General features: G+C 46.8%; 3 protein-coding genes across 4 annotated transcripts; 2 read left to right on the top strand and 1 right to left on the bottom strand.

Annotated features, from left to right (window-relative positions):
• The first annotated feature begins 80 nt into the window (after positions 1–80).
• Positions 81–2,733, top strand: PTPMT1 (protein tyrosine phosphatase mitochondrial 1). 2 transcript variants are annotated; one of them, XM_080396843.1, is made up of 4 exons: positions 81–409; positions 486–566; positions 1,091–1,282; positions 2,534–2,733. In XM_080396843.1, the coding sequence occupies exons 1-4, from the start codon at positions 233–235 to the stop codon at positions 2,663–2,665; spliced, it is 582 nt and encodes a 193-aa protein (XP_080252969.1). In that variant the 5' UTR covers positions 81–232; the 3' UTR covers positions 2,666–2,733. The 2 variants fall into 2 exon arrangements, with proteins under 2 accessions (XP_080252969.1, XP_080252970.1); XM_080396844.1 differs by having other exon boundaries at positions 2,517–2,733.
• KBTBD4 (kelch repeat and BTB domain containing 4) lies at positions 2,703–11,476 on the bottom strand. Its single transcript, XM_080396797.1, has 4 exons — positions 11,348–11,476; positions 7,824–8,444; positions 5,204–5,310; positions 2,703–4,622 (listed from the first exon to the last, which is right to left on the bottom strand). Exons 1-4 carry the CDS (start codon positions 11,364–11,366, stop codon positions 3,762–3,764), a joined length of 1,608 nt encoding a protein of 535 aa, XP_080252923.1. The 5' UTR covers positions 11,367–11,476; the 3' UTR covers positions 2,703–3,761.
• Positions 11,476–16,983, top strand: NDUFS3 (NADH:ubiquinone oxidoreductase core subunit S3). Its single transcript, XM_080396839.1, has 7 exons — positions 11,476–11,608; positions 11,732–11,794; positions 12,674–12,771; positions 13,037–13,186; positions 14,967–15,092; positions 15,389–15,508; positions 16,736–16,983. The coding sequence occupies exons 1-7, from the start codon at positions 11,563–11,565 to the stop codon at positions 16,901–16,903; spliced, it is 771 nt and encodes a 256-aa protein (XP_080252965.1). The 5' UTR covers positions 11,476–11,562; the 3' UTR covers positions 16,904–16,983.
• Positions 16,984–16,993: the final 10 nt, after the last annotated feature.

Below are 16,993 nucleotides of genomic sequence, written 5' to 3'. Positions count from 1 at the left end.
CTACGGCGGGCCCGAGGTGGAGGGGCCGGCGCCGCGAGAGCGCCCGCCCTCCCCGGCCGGGCGGCCCTGCCGTGCCCCGCCCGACACCGCCCCGCTCCGGCAGCCGAGCGCCCGCCCGCCACCCCCCTTCTCCCGCGCGAGCCCGCCGCAGGCTCCCCCGTCTCCTCACGCTCGGTGCGGTCGTCCGCGGTCCCCCCGCGCCCCTCGGCCGCCCGGCGCGGCGCGGCCCGCGATGGGGCTGGGGCTGGTGGAGGCGCTGGGCGCCGGGGCGGCGCGGCTGCTCTTCTACCCGACGCTACTGTACACGGCGGTGCGGGCGCGGCTGCCCGGGTCCCGCCGGCCCTGGTTCCACCGCATCGACGGCGCCGTGCTGCTGGGGGCGCTGCCGCTGCGGGGACGCAGCCGCAGGGTAAGGCGGGCGCGGCGGGGTGGGCCGGGCTGGGCCGGCGGTGCCTGACGGTGCCTGACGGTGCCTGTGCCCGTAGCTGGTGGCGGAGGAGAACGTGCGCGCCGTGGTCACCCTCAACGAGGAGTACGAGACCCGCTTCCTCTGCTGCTCCGCCCAGGTGAGGCCGGGGCGCTTGCCCGTGTGTCCCGGGAAGGGTCTCCCGACGTTCCGCCCGTCCCGGCGCGGGTGAGGCCCCGGCCGCCTCCAGCCGGGAGCCTGGCACCCACCGGGGCCTCTGGCAGCAGGGACGGGGCCGCTTCGTGCCGAGGCCGGCTTGTAAAACTCGGCGAGAGAGAGGTAAAACGTGAGAGTTTTACAAGTGAAGTGTCACAGCTGAGGGGAGGGAAGGGGGGCTAAACCCACGTCCATCCCTGTGCGAGCACAGCAATGCCTTTTGTTCTGGGACCGGATCCCAGCTCCGTCCCTTTCGCTGAACCACATCTTCTCAGTTCCCTTTAACCTCTCCTTCCTGAGAGCCGGCACTACAGTTCTCACACATCTGATTTAAAGGGCTGACTTTCAGAGCCTGCTTATGACCCCACTGAATTTCCCAGCTGTCTCAACAGGTTCTGGGTTTTCTTTCTGCAAAATAAAAAACGCACCCCAAAAGTTAACAGATTAAATCCATTATGTCCATTTCAGGAATGGAAGACAATGGGAGTGGAGCAGCTGCGTCTCAGCACTGTGGATCTGACTGGAGTCCCCACCTTGGAAAACCTCCACAAAGGTGTTGAATTCATACTGAAACACCGAGCCTGTGGTAACAGTGTCTATGTGCACTGCAAGGCAGGACGCTCCCGCAGTGCCACCATGGTGGCAGCATATTTAATTCAAGTAAGAAGGATTCTGTGCTAAATGGGGTTTATTTTCATACAGTCTGAGCGAATACAGCCAAACTTTACAGTTTGCTTTTGCTTAGAAAGCCTAAAGCACGTACAGGTGCATTAATATTCCATGATTTTATGGAGTTTGGGCTGGAGGTCCATGTTAAGAGAGGTAGATAGATAGGCCCAAAACTTACATTGCTGTTTTGTAGAATGTGGCAAATGCAGAGTAAACGAACAAGTGAAACAATGTTCGCTGAACTGAGGTCTAAGCTTTCTTTGATGATCTAGTTTATCTTTGCACACTTGGTTCATCTGCGCTTACGATTCTGTCAAGGTAACGCTTCCTGGCAATGAGACAGTGGTGAAGCCGCAGTATAGCTGCCATCATTCATCTATACGTCCTGCCTCTGCCAGCTGTGTTACTAGCACAGGCACTGACAAAGATGTTCTGATCTTAGGGAAAGAGAACTGTTGTTGCAACAAAGCTTTGAAACATGTGGTCTCATGGTATCTGTTGCTGGTTCGGGCATATCAGTCAGGCCAGGAAGCTGCTCAGTTTTCTGGGCCATTAATATAGTAAGTTCTTAACAGGTTTTGGAAGATTCTGCCATTCTTAATTCTATGGAGGAACAGATTGAGATTGGAATAACAAGTCACTCATGAGGACGAGTTCACTGAGCAGATAAACATCTATTTTTGTTGTTCAGATTTTCACCCTGGTTAACTAAAATGATAAGCCTTTCTAAGCCTTTCAGTAAATATAATTCAGGATCAAGAGAAGGGACTTTGGTTTTCTGAGTTCTCCTCCAGACCCAACTGGGTAAACCAGAACTAAGAACAAAATCCCACCCATGAATTGTTCTGTTGGTGTTATTAAGTGTTCCCTGGAAAATTTTCCCACTAAGTGCTGAAGAGCAATGAGAGTACTAGAAAAGTTAAAAAAAAAAAAATAAAAGCAGCAGGTTGCACTGTTGCTCTGGACTGGTGGGAACAGGACAGGGAACTATTCACAACATGATGGAAGCAAGAAAGAGACAGAAAACGGAGGTTCCAGGCAGCAACCACCCCTCTTTAACTGAGGGGCTCATTTCATGAACTTGCATTGACATTCAGGCCCCTCTGAGGGGAACATAAAGTCAACAGAAGGGGTGAAGCAGCAAACTTTCTAACAACTCCCATGTCACCTGTAGCCTTCAGGAAGGCTCCATTGACTGGTGCAGGGATGGAATAATGGATTGCAGGGTTTCTGCCTTTTCAGCTGCATCACTGGAGCCCTCGGGAAGCAATAGAGGCTATTGCCAAGATCCGTCCCCACATCCTCATTCGGCACAAGCAAGTCCAGGTCCTGGAGACATTTCACAGGAACACAATCACTGGGACAACTGCATAGTGCCAGTAAGAACTATCAATATCTCTGTCTTGGCTGCTTTAAAAAAACCTTATGTTTTAATGATCTAATGAAGGCTTACGCGTTTTATTTCTTGACCATCAACAAAAAAGTTTTTACATAAATCACAGTAAAGGGGAGGTTGGGCTGTTTCATGAAAGCTTTCTTTCCTTATGACTAATATCTTAGTTCTCTTGAAGCCCCGTAGTTCTTCTCTCCCACACGCAGTATCAGTGCTGAGCTGAACTGCAGTCCACAGGAAGCTCTATAATATTTGAGGCAAAAGAAAAGAAAACTTTGTCTCAGCAGAGACTTTATTCAGGTTCTTACCCAAAGGGTTACAGTGCCAACAGAGAGGGGTAGGAGGAAGTGGTCTTGATTCCGTCTTTCACCAACACTATGTTATGATTACAGGTGGGGATTCCCTGTACAGTAAAGGAAGGCAATGTTCTTACAAACTATCTCCTTCTTTATGCTAGGTGATGACAGCGCTAAGCAAGCTCCCAGTTTGTTACCACTCCTCTAGAAGTGCTGAATAATACAACCTACTAAAGGTCTTGGGCTCAGCTGTGGAATCTTTCTGCTGTAAATATTTCTGCCAGTCCCTCCTTCTGAAACGGGGGCACGGGAATGTTTAAATAGGGACATCCCTGGAGGACACAGTGCACATCTAACTCTGTGACTGACATGGCAGCAACACAGTCTCCCAGGCAGTTAAAACTAGTAGTCTGGGCCAAGGAGGATATTGTCTATATGCCACGTGATTTGTTACTGGTGGGTTGGTTTCAGGCTAAAAAAGCCATATGCTGCTCTTTGGGCCTTGAACACAAGCAGCTTATCAAGGGATCAAAGTAATATAGCATTTAGTCAATCTGAAATCTAAGATGCAGCAATTCAACTTTTAATAGTGCTATGTAAAAGAACAGGCCCACAGCCAGAATGCCTGTACTTCTTCTGCACAGGTATAGAGGGTGGAGTCCTTACTGGATGTTGTGAACTTATAGTAATTGGGACTGGTGCTGAGGGTGGTAGGTGCCTCCGAGCTGCACAGCAGAACATCATCGCTGCCCTTTCTATCATTTGGGCCTGTTCTTCCTGCTTAGGCTAGGACAAACTGCAGGTTAGTGAGCAGCACTTTGATGCCACTTGTGACCGTTACAACGGAGGTGGCTGGGTTAAGTTTAAAAGTATTTGCATCACCCTTTTTATAGCGGTCACGGAAGACGTAGATGCTGCCATTGCAGCTGGCAATTTTCCAGAGGGATGGTACTGAGCTCCAGGCATCTGGCAGGCATAGCCGGGTGAAGCTATCCAGGAGGGGGTTATAGCACAGCAGCGAATCCCCCTCGGCTACAATGAACACCACATCCTTGTGTACAGCAGCATGCATGCGCCCTGCAAAGGGCAATACGTATGGCTTCACGTGGCATTTCTCCGTGTTGGTATCATAGCACTGAATGAGCCGAGAGGGCTTGGTGAAGAAGTCCAAGTCATTTTCCTCCCCACCCAGCAGATAAATGACACCATTAAGGTTTACACCTGCAGCTCCAGAGACTGCCACTTCCAACTGGCTAGTCTCTGTCCAGACATTGTCTCGTACTCTGTAATATATGACTGCATTAGAGAGAGTGTCCTGCAGAGTTTTACCCCCCAGTGAATATATTGCATCCTTGCTTGGCACAGAGACAAGGGTGTGTTGGAGCCGGTCACGGGGCAGAGGGGCACACCATTCCCAGTCTATAGTCGCATTGTTGCATTTCCACATGCGTCGTGGAATGGAGCCACCAACGACGTATAGGTCACTACCGTGCTTGCAGGCTGCAGTGATCTGATGACACAGGCTGTTCTGGCCACTCACGCTTATAGAGTCATCATCAGCACAATGCAGAGAGACAGCAAGTGAATGTGTACGTGATGATTCCTTTCCAATCAGGTAGATGTGAACATTTTCTCCAATCACCTGAGAAAGGAGAAGCGTGTCAGCAGAATTGGATCTGTTTACACAAACATCAGTGATGCCTAAGACCGAATTTTTTGTCTTGGGACCCACCTGTGGGCAGGTGTGTGATCTGCTTCCCAAGTCCTGCCACCCTACAGTGTTGAGGATTCAGAGCCTCAAAGTCTTTTCAAGATACCAGTCATATCTGACATGGCAAAACAGCAACAAAAACACTGGAACCCAAGTGTCTGCGGTTTAGGTAAGGGCTGGTTACATCATTGATAGCGTAGAGTTATTATAAGGGAAATGCCAAACTCAGATTTCTGAATGGTCTCTTTGGTAACTGAGCATCTAGTGAAATAAGTTACTTTGTGGCATTGTTCCAGTCACTACTGAAAAGCAGCCTCCGATTAAACTAAAAAAGCTGTCAGTGGGGTTGCTATTTATGACAATGAAAGTATTCCTCATGCAAGCACCAGGAATTTCAATGGCATTTGTGTTTTGCAACTTTCAAGTCACACCTGTGAACAGAACACCCTACCTTGGGAAGTGCAAAACCAGCAAGCGCTACACCAACCCCAGAACAGAAGGTCTTTTTATACCTTCAGACTTGATCGCAGCGTCTCTGAAAAGCCTGCTCGCTCCTCCTTATTGAAGTTGATCCAGGTTTCTATAGCAACTGTTGGATTCTGAGAACATGGAACGCCATCTGCGGTGTGGGGACAGAAAGGCATTTATGATTTCTAGACAAACGTGCGTGTACTCAGGAACATCCTTTTCCTGTGACTCCCACCCCCACTCCCACCACAAACCATACTTTCTAGAGGTGCGGGGGGGGGGGAAGACACAGGGTTTTATAGATTTTGGCAGACCTGAACAGCACTGCCAGCCAGACATCTACATGAAATTAATTTGGATAAAAGTCAGAAGGCAGGGCTACTAGGTCTTAAGCACTTTAGATAAGCTTCAACAAAGGAACCGGTGTCTGAGAGGAAGAGGGCAGGAAAGAGAACTTATATTCATAGTGACAATGACAATATTTAAGCATTTACACAAAAATATTATCTTATTTGACAATCTCAGCAACTGCCTTTCTCTCTCTGGTCCTAGAAACCTATCTAGCAAAAGCTGTCTGCAGAAATTTTCCTTCTCTGAGTGCTGTCAGACAGCTGACCCTCAAGACTGAGCATCTGGTGTTGTTGCTATCCTCTTAACGTTTGGAAATCCCCAACAAGCTACTATAGCTTTCCTTAGCAGTGTGACAGTAGGAATCACTCAACAGGCTGGATCAGATTTCAGTTTGTTTCCAGACACAACTGGAAGTTTTGCTTATGACACAAACTATTCCAGCATTGTCATCGGTACATTACCTAGAAGATTTTAAGTATTTAATTCCAGTTTGAAAGCCAGCAATTATGCCTGTATTCATTGAGAGGCTTCCCTATGAAGATTGTCCCATTTTGTAATCTGCTTTCTTGACAGACCCTGAATTCAATGATGCTGAAGGCATCAGACAAATTCTCACACTTTTTCTCTATACTGGAAGGGAGGAGAAAAAGTGTGGACCAAAAGCAGGTATTTCAATTATGTTTATTAGTAAAAGGGATTTCCACAGCTGTCCATCACATGTAGTGGTCAAATGAAAAAACTTTGATTCTGAAATGGATCCTAGAGTGCAACAAAATATAAGCTTAATAAAATAATATTTCTATGAAATTAATTTTAATCCTTGCCACTAATAGATTCCTCTATTTAATTCTGCATTAACTAAACAAGGGTGCAGGAATTGTAAAAGAAAAATATTTTCCCTACCAGAAGCAGGAGCACATTTCAGATTTTAACCCATTTTATGAGCTAAGTTTTGGCATAAATATTGAGTAGTGTGATTCTATATGTGGAAATAGATGATGCATGGAAAAAGAATTTTATTGAGCAATTATTTTGATTTAAGACCACAAACACTAAAGGCCATATGGTCAGTGCATGGAATCCCTAGGAAGTTAAGGCAATTAACCTCCATATTTCATGATTTTAGGATTTTTTTTTTAAATGAACTCACAATTTGGTTTAAAAACTTTAGCTAGGTAATTATCATGGTTTTATTTTGCTATCAGTACATATTCCCAACACGTTTGTGACTGAATTGCTTTAGATGCAACAGACATAATACAATGTAATGTCTGTAAAGACTCTCATATGCATAGCATCAACTTTAAAGGCTATTTAAGTCTTACGGACAGATTTGCCAGTATTCCAAATAAACCTGTCATGGTAGGTTTATTGTAACAGCACATAAAACATGTGACACGCAAGATGTAGTTATTTACTCATTTACAAGATTATTTAATTAAAGCAAGAAAGGGGCAATCTCTGGTCTGAAGTCCAGAACATTTGAGTGTATGAGCTTCTTCTATGTTCTTGCTTCCTCTAGCAATGATACATAAACACACAAAAATGGAGTTGTGACTGCAGCATCATGGAGAACTTTTTAAGTATTGGCTGTACTTATTAGGGCAGCAGAGACTCTTTAAGGATAGGTGGCAGTTGGAGTAAGTTGTTGATGTGTTGACACATCCTTCACAACACTGAGTCATTGCATCCATTACTGTGGAAGGCCATTACCTTTACAAGAAGGGTAGTTACTGTATTACTGAAGATGTAATACTTCTATTTCAGTCAGCTGAGTGCCTAACCTAAATAATCCTAACAATTATATACAACTGTTAATAACACTAACAGTCTGAAAATATGTCTTATGCTCAAGCCTTCTTAAAAATGTTGAGTTCTTGCATTACTATGTTAAATGATTATGAACTAAAGGAAAAAAAAAAAAAAAGACTTTCACAAGATCTTCATTTCTGGTAAAGGCTTCTTCGTTTTACTTTTAATGCAAACAAAAATACAACAAATCCTTGAAAGTTAGTAAATTATATTTAGAAAACCTGTAATACTTCTGACCTGTTGACTTAGGAACTGCTGGGAATTACCAGCATCCTCTATGTCTCTTTTGTATAGCTTAGATGCTTTACACATTCAGTAACAATAGGGTTTTTTCTGATTAAGTTATCCAGGATGTTTTGCTTCACTTAGGTTAGCTAAGCCTCTGAATAGACAGTGATTATGAAAGCTTGGATCTTTCCATATGTTTTGTTCAATCCCTGATAGGCTCTCTGAAAGTCTCTTTCTATATCCACATCCTGGCTAGTCTCAAGAACTCCTTACCTGTAAGGATGTCTGTCAGTAGGCGGAGAGGCAGGTGTAGGAACTCCTCTGTGTCTTGCAGTTGAGACAAATGTGACTTTGCACAGTGTTTGGCAGCTGTGTAGAGCTCCATGTCACTGTGTTGATCTGCCAACCACATGACCTGCAGACAGTTCCTAACCTGCACCGTACGGGCCAGAAAACGGGAGCACTCTTCAAAAAGAGCAGTCAGCTGGTACATGTCTGCCACTTCATAGGTTTCCTGCAACTCCTCTGCCCTCAGCTTTACAGTCCCGTGGTAAATATAGTCCACAAGAAGTTGAAAGACACTCTCACTAACATCTTGCAGCTCAATCACCCGGTTGTGGGCCTCTTTTAGGTTGGAAGTAAACATAGAACGAAAAAAGCAACTCTGAGCTGAGAGGACCAAACGGTGCAGCTGGAATTCTTTGCCTTCCACTGATATTGTAACATCAGCAAAGAGCTCATCCTCCAAGCATAATTTCATAATACCCTGGGCCACACGGCCTGAGTGGGAGCGGTCGGTAAAGGTGTAATTCACAAAGTAGTTTTCTTCTGCAGAGGAGCCTCCAGTCTCTTCTGATGAGTCCATGGTGCTGCACAGATCAGATCTCCAGCAATCTGTAAAATCACAATAATTATATGACTTTCTCTCTCCACTAACAAGATTATGCAGTACTTCAGTGTACAGAGAAGAATCAAACATATTGGTAAGAGGTCAGCGTATTTTAGACCAAATATAAATAGCACAGCCAGAAACTTATGCTTGAGCTTCAGAATTTCAAACAACAAATGAGAAGCTGGCATAATTAAAATTATAATGTATACTGAACTTCCAGTACAGTGAGCATCACATCGCAGAACTGGGAGATATGTGCGTCTTTTCACCACTCATTTCACCGACACAAAGAAAAGCAGCAAGTTATTCAAGTGGAAAGTCTAGCAATTGCCCTAGTAAACTTGCAAAGCCAAAAAAATGTGGCAGCACCATAGCTGGGCTAAGTGGAAAAAAGATTACAGTATCATACTAACAAAGAGCACAGAAAGCAGTTCATATCATCAGGAGGAGTTAATTACCATCCAAAACCCAACATGGTGAATCTGTGCAGTGGTATCAAGTGAGGTGAACTTGTTTTTACCGAACAATTGTGTAAGATGTCTGCCAGATATAAGCACCAGTCCTTCAAGATAACCAAATGAGATAACTGATGGTTATACTCAGCTTGTTAATGCACCAAACACCTTCAGCAAGCAAAATAACCTGTTAGGTGTTGTTAAGCACTGTCTCCCAAGTGTCAAGGAGAATTCAATTTAAAAGATAACAGCTCTTCAGGAGGAACCAGAGACTATTTGCAGAGCTCCAAGCAAGTTGTGGGTTAAAACCCCTTCTGAACCAGAAAAAGACTGCTGTAGAAAAGAGCTCTTTTTCACATGGCTCTTGACAGCATTAGGAGCTCGTAGATGTCTGCTTGCATTCACTTTAAACTTATTTTTACACATCAACTATCAACCATGGTAACTGGTATCACAGATTTCTTCAGTTAATACTGAACATGATTTCCAGCACAGCGTTAATCCAGGAGGCTCACAGTTATTCTTCCATGCTTTATTTTGTTAAACGTGCATTTGCTTACAATAGCTGTGATTGATACAGGAGGCCTCCTGAGTTCTTTGCTCAAGTTCTGGTCATGGGAAGTAGCATCTACATCCCTAGTCATCTGGACAAGTCCATCCCATCCCTGATGATGGCCTGCCTTAATTATACCCTTACTGTGATTTTAAAATAGTTCTGGTCTGTCTGAAAATTACCTACACGTTAGTCTGTAACAGACTGAGGAACTGCAATCAGCATAGAACACATCAGTACTATTTTTCCAGCTCTACCAAGTACAAGCCTATCCTGCAAACTGGCTCCCACTTCAGTTAAAGCTCCTACAATCATAGAACTATTTAGGTTGGAAAAGACCTTTGAGATCATCAAGTCCAACCATTAACCCAGGACTGTCAAGTCCATCACTAAAGCCTGTCCCTAAGCACTGCATCTACTTGCTTTTTCAACACCTCCAGGGATGACAATTCCACCACCTCCCTGGGCAGCCTGTTCCAATGCTTCACCACCCTTTCTGTGAAGAAATCTTTCCTAATATCCAATGTAAACCTCCCCTAATGAAACTTGAGGCCATTTCCTTTTGTCCTGTCACTTGTTACCTGGGAGATGAGACCTACCCCCACCTGCCTACAGCCTCCTTTCAGGGAGCTGTAGAGAGCGATAAGGTGTGTCGTGTCATCCCCCCCTCCCCTCCGCCCTGAGTCTCCTCCGGATTAAACAGCCCCAGTTCCCTCAGCTGCTCCTCACAAGACTTGTTCTCCAGACCCTTCACCAGCCTCATTGCCCTTCTCTGGACACGCTCCAGCACCTCTACGTCCCTCTTGAAGTGAGGGACCCAAAACTGAACACAGTATTCAAGGTGCAACCCCACCAGTGCTGAGTACAGGGGGGACAATCACTGCCCTTGTCCTGCTGGCCACACTGTGTCTGATACAAGCCAGGATGCTGTTGGCCTTCTTGGCCACCTGGGCACACTGCTGGCTCATGTTCAGCTGGCCACCAACCAGCACCCCCAGGTCCTTTTCCACCAGACATCTTTTCAGCCGCTCTGCCCCCAGCCCGTAGTGCTGTGTGGGGCTGGTGTGACCCACGTGCAGGACCCGGCACTGAGCCTTGCTGAACCTCATACAACTGGCCTTGGCCCGTCTGTCCAGCCTGTCCAGATCGCTCTGCAGAGCCTTCCTGCCCTCCAGCAGATCAACACTCCCACCCAACATGGTGTCATGAATCCTTACAGTCTTGATCCTGTTGATTCTTACAGTCATGGTGCTCAGAAGCTGCAGCCCAAAATGCCAAAGCACCAGGACATGGATGTATGAACTACTCCACCCTCTTGGTCCGGCAGAACCAGCTGCCCCCCACCACCTTGCACAATTTCCAGAGGAGCAGTGCCGCGTCACGAAAGAGCAGCTAAAGACTACCGTAAATCTCATATCCTTCTTCATAAACACAGAGTTGCCCTTTGCATCTGTGGCATCTCCACCATCAAGAAAAAGAGGTGCAGGAACAGTAAAGCATCTTGTAAAGCAGAATCTTGCACTTAACGCGCATTTGGCGTTACGAAAGCAATGCCCTGCCGCATGCCATGCTGTAGGTGACAGCGTACCCACCCCGGCACACCCGCTGCCTTCCTTGCCCCTGGCAGGGTCGCGGGCGCCGTGCCAGCGCCCGGCAGCAGGGAACGCGCAGAAACAAGGGACGGCAGCCCCCCGCTGCGGGCCGGGCCGGACGGAAATCCCGTTCTCGGGGAAGACCCCGTCTGGGCCACGCTAACGCCGGGAAAACGGCCGGGGAGCTGCCCCCTCCCCACGGCGCTGCTCCAGCCCGGGGCTCCGCCAGGGCCCCCCCTCCACGCCGGCACCCCCAGAGCCGCTGCCCTCCCGCCGGGCGCCCGGCACGGCCCCGCGGCACCCACCTGCGGCGCCTCCCTTCATGCCGTCGCCCCGGGCTGCCCCAGCCAGCGGCTGCTCCGCGCCCCCCGCCCCGCGCCGCCAGGCACCGCCGCTTCCAGCCACCGTCCCGGAAGCGGCCCCGGGCAGCTCCTCGCGCGCTTCCGCCCCCCGGAGGAAGCGCGGCGGCGGCGGCGTTTTCCGGTTCCGGTGCGTGCCCTTGCCCGGTGTCAGGGCGGGGATGCTGGCGGCGGCGGCGCGGCGGCTGGCGCGGGCGGCGCTGCGAGGTGAGGGCCGCCGCCCGTCCCGCGGGGGCTGCGGGGCTCGGCCGGCTCGTGGCCGCGGGCGGGCCGGGCCGGGCCGGGCAGTTGGCGGGGGCGGCCGGTGAGACGTGTCCGTTTCTCCCGCAGCTGGCGTGGGCCCGGCGACGGCGCAGGCCCGGCTGACGGGGAGCTCCGCCGCGGAGACTCGCCGTAAGTGAGCGGGGCGGGGGGTTCGCGGGCGGCGGGGGCCGAGCGGGCGGCCCTGTCAGCACCGGTCCTCAGGGCAGCGGGCTGCGCCGGGGCGGTTCCGGGGGCCGCAGCCGCCCGCGGGAACGGCTGGGGCCTGTCACGCCTGAACCGGAGCGTGGCACAGAAAACGGCGCTGCTGGTGCCGGTGCTTGCTCTGGGTTCCCGTCTGCGTCCTTCGGGCGGGCCCGGCGGCGTATGCTGCGAGAGGTTGTGCCTGGGCGGCAGCTTCGTAGCCCCTCACTGCCCTGAGCCTGGAGGTGTTTGTAATCGTAACAGAAATAACCCCCCCAAACCAGAAAGGCAATGGGAGATCCTAGGGTGTTTTCAGTAGGAGGGGGTTGCGTAGATGCTGGCACGTTAAACAAAACCCGGATTATTTTGTCTAGGAAAAAAAATCCTTTCTAGACCCAGGCTGAACGTCATGAGCAGTACCGAGGTTCAGATTATTCTGCCATCCCTGGCTCTCTCTTTTTCATCTTACTTGCGTGTCGTCATTTTGTTGGACAAAAGAAAATTCTGTCTAGCACTAATGCACACTTCTTTCCTTATCTAAGTCTCTAGTTCCACGTTCTGTGTACCACAACACGTGTCTGTTGATATAGTCTAATCTCTATTACAGTGTCCTATGTACTCCACTGTACATACATGTTGTGTGTAGCTTCAGATTTACCATAAATAAACTTTGCAGGTTACGTGAACCTGCCCGGCTTCTGCCGGAGCTACTGAGAGACAGCTAGACTGGTTAAAGGGATTTTCTAAGGTAGGGATGGGACTTACTATTCTTTCTGTAGCTTTCTGTACTCTCTGCCATAATCTTGGAAACTCTATTTTTCTCTTTAGCTACTGTCAGACCAAAAAATGAGGTAGAACAGAAGCAACTATGTGCTTTTGGGGAGTACGTGGCTGAGATTCTGCCCAAGTACATCCAGCAAGTACAGGTAGGTGCTGTACAAGAAATTGTTCTTGTGGGAGGGACAGGACCCAGTGAACATACTACTGTTTGTTAGCTGTTTTCAGAAGTTCTGGGGAAGAAAGATTGTCAGAATTACATGAAAATTACTGCTATTATTAAGCCCCTTTATCTGATGTCATTATGTGTCTGCTGTACCATATACTATCTTTGTCTGGGTGTTCTGCTGGATTCAGCATAACTTCCATTCCCGTTGGTGTTTGTACTCATGCTCTTTCCGCTATTTCCATTAGGTGACCTGTTTCAATGAGCTGGAACTTTTGATCCATCCAGATGGGATCATTCCAGTTCTGACCTTCCTTCGAGATCACACTAATGCCCAATTCAAATCCTTGGCTGACTTGACTGCTGTTGATGTCCCATCTCGGCAATACCGCTTTGAGGTAAGAACTGCTTATAGGTGCAGGACTTGGAGAGTTTCAGAAGTGCTGATGGTTATAGGTGCTGTTGCAGCTCTGACCACGTTTTTTTGTTTTCTGACAGTGAAAAGAAAACTCACTCTGAAATGCTGGGTTTTATTTAAACTATTGATCTTGGAAGCAGTAGCAGAACTGATACTGCATGGATTCTTACCCTGTCTTTCCTTTTGTGCTCTGCTGAAAGTCTCTTTCTTTTTTTGTTTTTTTTTTTTTGGTTTTGCCAGAGTGTCTAGAAACTCCTTTCTGGCCAGATGTGAATCGGTGCTCTTCCTTTTTCTGCTTAGCCCTGTCAGCCTCTGTTGACACAACTGATCATGTTTTTCTTTTTAAGTCCCATCAGTTGTCTTAACAATTTTCCTCGTCTAAAAAAATAAAACAAAAAACTATTTCATTGTTTTAAAAACATTCCCTGACAGTCAAGACCAAATAGGAGATGAGGCAGATTTTCAGAAAGCTCTCAGAAGATTTTGGGTGCTGAACTTCCACTTTCAGTGAGTATTGGAGATTTGATTCCCACAGATGATTTTAAATATCTCACCGTATAGCTTTTCATAGCTGCAGGAAAATTGCAGCTGCAAATAGAAAATGAAAAGATGTCTTTGGGGAAACTACAGGCTTAGCATATTTTCTCACCTGCTATTAGAAAGCTTTGTTCACAGAATTGTTGCAAAGGTGTTATTTAGTTTGACTTAGGAAGATCTGTAAAAGACAGTGGCAGAAAATACCTAGGGCTTGCACGCTGTTGGAGGCTGACTATGGTTTAGGGAGCCGTACGGATGAAGAGATGTATGTCTTCATTTCCTTTCCCTTGTCCAATCTGGGCCGACTGTCTTTTGGGCAAGAGAAGTGAATTGGTAGATTTTTAGTTCCCAGCAGGTGACAAGGATAATGAATAATAGCTGATTTATTTTCAGTTTTGGTTTATCTTTTGGTATTAAATCCCTTACCAACACCTGCCAGAAAGCATGAGGTGGCAGTTTTGCCTTATCTATATTAGCTGATCAAATGTCTGTTGTTTTCAAATATAGCTCCTTGCTTTGCTAATAATGGCTTTGACTTTTCTGTGAAAAATCAAGGTACTAGATTCATAGGGATAATGGAAATATAGACCTTAATGAATTCACCTTTTTCAGCCATCTTCACAAAGGCAGTATTAAACAAGGCTACACAATTTCTTACAAATGTTTGGGGGTTTTTTTTGTCAGTCTGCTTGTGGTAAGTATTCCTGCCTCGAGAGGTTCTAGTAATCCTCATAAGCAGCCTTTTTATGAGTACCTCACCACCAGAAGAGTTAGAAATTTTCCCTGGTATCCAACTTCTTTGCTGAAAATTAAGTGTATTTCTTCTTAGCTTTCTCCCACCACATGCTGAGAGTAATTGATAGCCATTTTCTTTGTGACATACTATTGAAAGGCTATTGTCAAGTGTCTCCATCCTTTCAGTATTCTCTTTTTTAAATTCAGTATCTTTCTTTACTTCAGCTCTTCTTCATCAGTCAAGTTTTCTAAATCTGGCATCATTTTTGTTACGCTTTGAAGGACCAAAGTGATAAGCTACTGGAACCTCAGTTGTCATAGTGTCTTTTAGTGCCCAGCTCTGAAGTGCTGAATGTGATTCTGCTAATAAAGAGCATTCAAAGTAGTCTTTGAAATAGTCTTTGTGTGCCTTTGCTTAGCCAGTGCTGTACTGCAAAGAGATCCATAAATGCCATACATGACCAATGCTGCCTTTTATTCTGCTTCAGATTGTGTACAATCTCCTGTCTCTGCGGTTCAACAGTCGTATCCGTGTGAAGACATACACTGATGAGCTGACACCTGTTGACTCAGCAGTGTCTGTGCACAAGGCAGCAAACTGGTATGAAAGAGAGGTGAGTGCTAGTGTATTTGGGAGCAGTCTCTGTGGGGAGGGGCTGTTATTTCCTGGTTAAACTGATACCCAGGGCCCTGAGGAAGAAGGAGAGGTGTTTCCTTGGCTGCCTTTTCACAGTAGTAGATAAAAGGGTGTTTCATTTGCTTTTGAATGAGTTCCTGCATCAGTTTCACTGGCACTGCACAAGGCCAGGCATGTAACTGAAATTTTATGGACATATTTGTGGAATAATATGGAAGGGTTGGTTGGTTGTTTTTTTTTCTAATCCAACTCTCTTGGCTCCCTTTCATTTAGGTCTGGGACATGTATGGTGTTTTCTTTGCCAACCACCCTGATCTAAGACGAATCCTCACAGACTATGGGTTTGAGGGCCATCCTTTCCGGAAGGACTTTCCACTGTCTGGTTATGTGGAGGTAGGAGATACACTCATGTTTAGTTATCATATCTCTCCAATACTCCTATCTGAGTCTTGGTACAGAGATGTGACTGCTTTACAATTCTTTGAAAGGCACTAAGGGTGTTTCGCTTGTCTGTGTTCCAGAGGAGTTATATAGATCTCCTGCATAGAAATTTGAGGTCATCACAAATACCATCCATAGCAAGGCAGCCTAAGGCCAGAGACATTGAACAAATTTCACGTGCTGTGTACCAAAGATATCTGTCGGGCAGAGAAGGTGCTTGTAGCATGTCCTCCGGAAGTGTAAACTTTCCACTGCAGAAGTGGAGATTCCCAGAGGAATAAAGGACTGAACTGACCTTAATACAGCTGGAACTCCACCGTGTTGAGTTTTTGTAGGCCTAGATTATAAAATTCTAGTTGAACTGACTTTTGCCATTTATCAAATATTTACCTCTGTATGTCAAACCACAAGTGAAATGAATGTGTTTGGTATCTGTTGAGTTTCAAATGACCACCTTGCAGAAGCAGTCATATTTGGTGCAGTTCTAAGATTGAATTGAGTCTCAGGAGAAAACAGTGAGGTTCTGCAAACAACCGAGTGTTTTAAGAAAAATGGAAATAACAGCAAATCCTGCAAGTGAGTACCAGGCAGCATCTCCTGAGCTGTGGTTTGGAGACCTGGACTGGCATGGTGAGGATAAAGCAAGCCATTCAGAAGTGTCTGGTACTCACCTGCATTTCACCCTGGTTGTCTTTTTGTCCTGAGTTTTGAGTGTTTAAGCTAAGAAGCACAACTAAAACCAAACAAACTGCCATATAAAGACAATTCATAAGAGTAGGCCCCAGCTCTGCCAGGTGGACAGGACACCTTATTTCAGTGACTCGGGAGAAATTCCTTTGTCATATGATGAACTAAATGCGTAATTCCATGTGGACTTCACATGGACTGTAGGCTGGCACTTCTAATTCAGGGTGGTTAGTCAGGACACCTGAAGTACATAGTAGCAAAGAGGAGGGTTTTCCTGGGGTGTCTAGAGCTCTTGGTGGCATCTGGTAGGCTCTTCTTTAATAATGAGGAGAACTGAAGCTGTGGCAGAGGGCTGTGGCCTATCCGTGGCATAAGAAGTAGGATTGCCTGTACCAGGTGGCAGTCTGGGTTGTCACTGTGTACAGCTAATAGCAGAGAAGCTGTGGGGGCTGTATTGAAAATGACTGGTCTGTGTCCTTGGTGCTGTTCTAGGTGCGGTATGATGATGAAGTGAAACGGGTAGTGGCAGAGCCTGTGGAGCTGTCTCAGGAGTTTCGCAAGTTTGATCTGAATAGTCCTTGGGAGGCATTTCCTGCCTATCGGGCAGCTCCAGAACACCTGAAAATAGAAGCAGGAACCAAGAAAGAAGATGCGAAATAGCAGCAGAAGGAAAGGAGATGCACTGCACCATCCTTTCTGTTCTAACATAGTATTTATAATAATAAAAATCGTTAAGAAAATCTTGCCTGT

This window comes from Falco punctatus (genome assembly GCF_963210335.1).
Source record: "Falco punctatus genome assembly, chromosome: 7".
Classification (NCBI taxonomy): domain Eukaryota; kingdom Metazoa; phylum Chordata; class Aves; order Falconiformes; family Falconidae; genus Falco; species Falco punctatus.
Note: the sequence above shows the minus strand (reverse complement) of the source record. Positions and strands in the feature narration are given on the sequence as shown.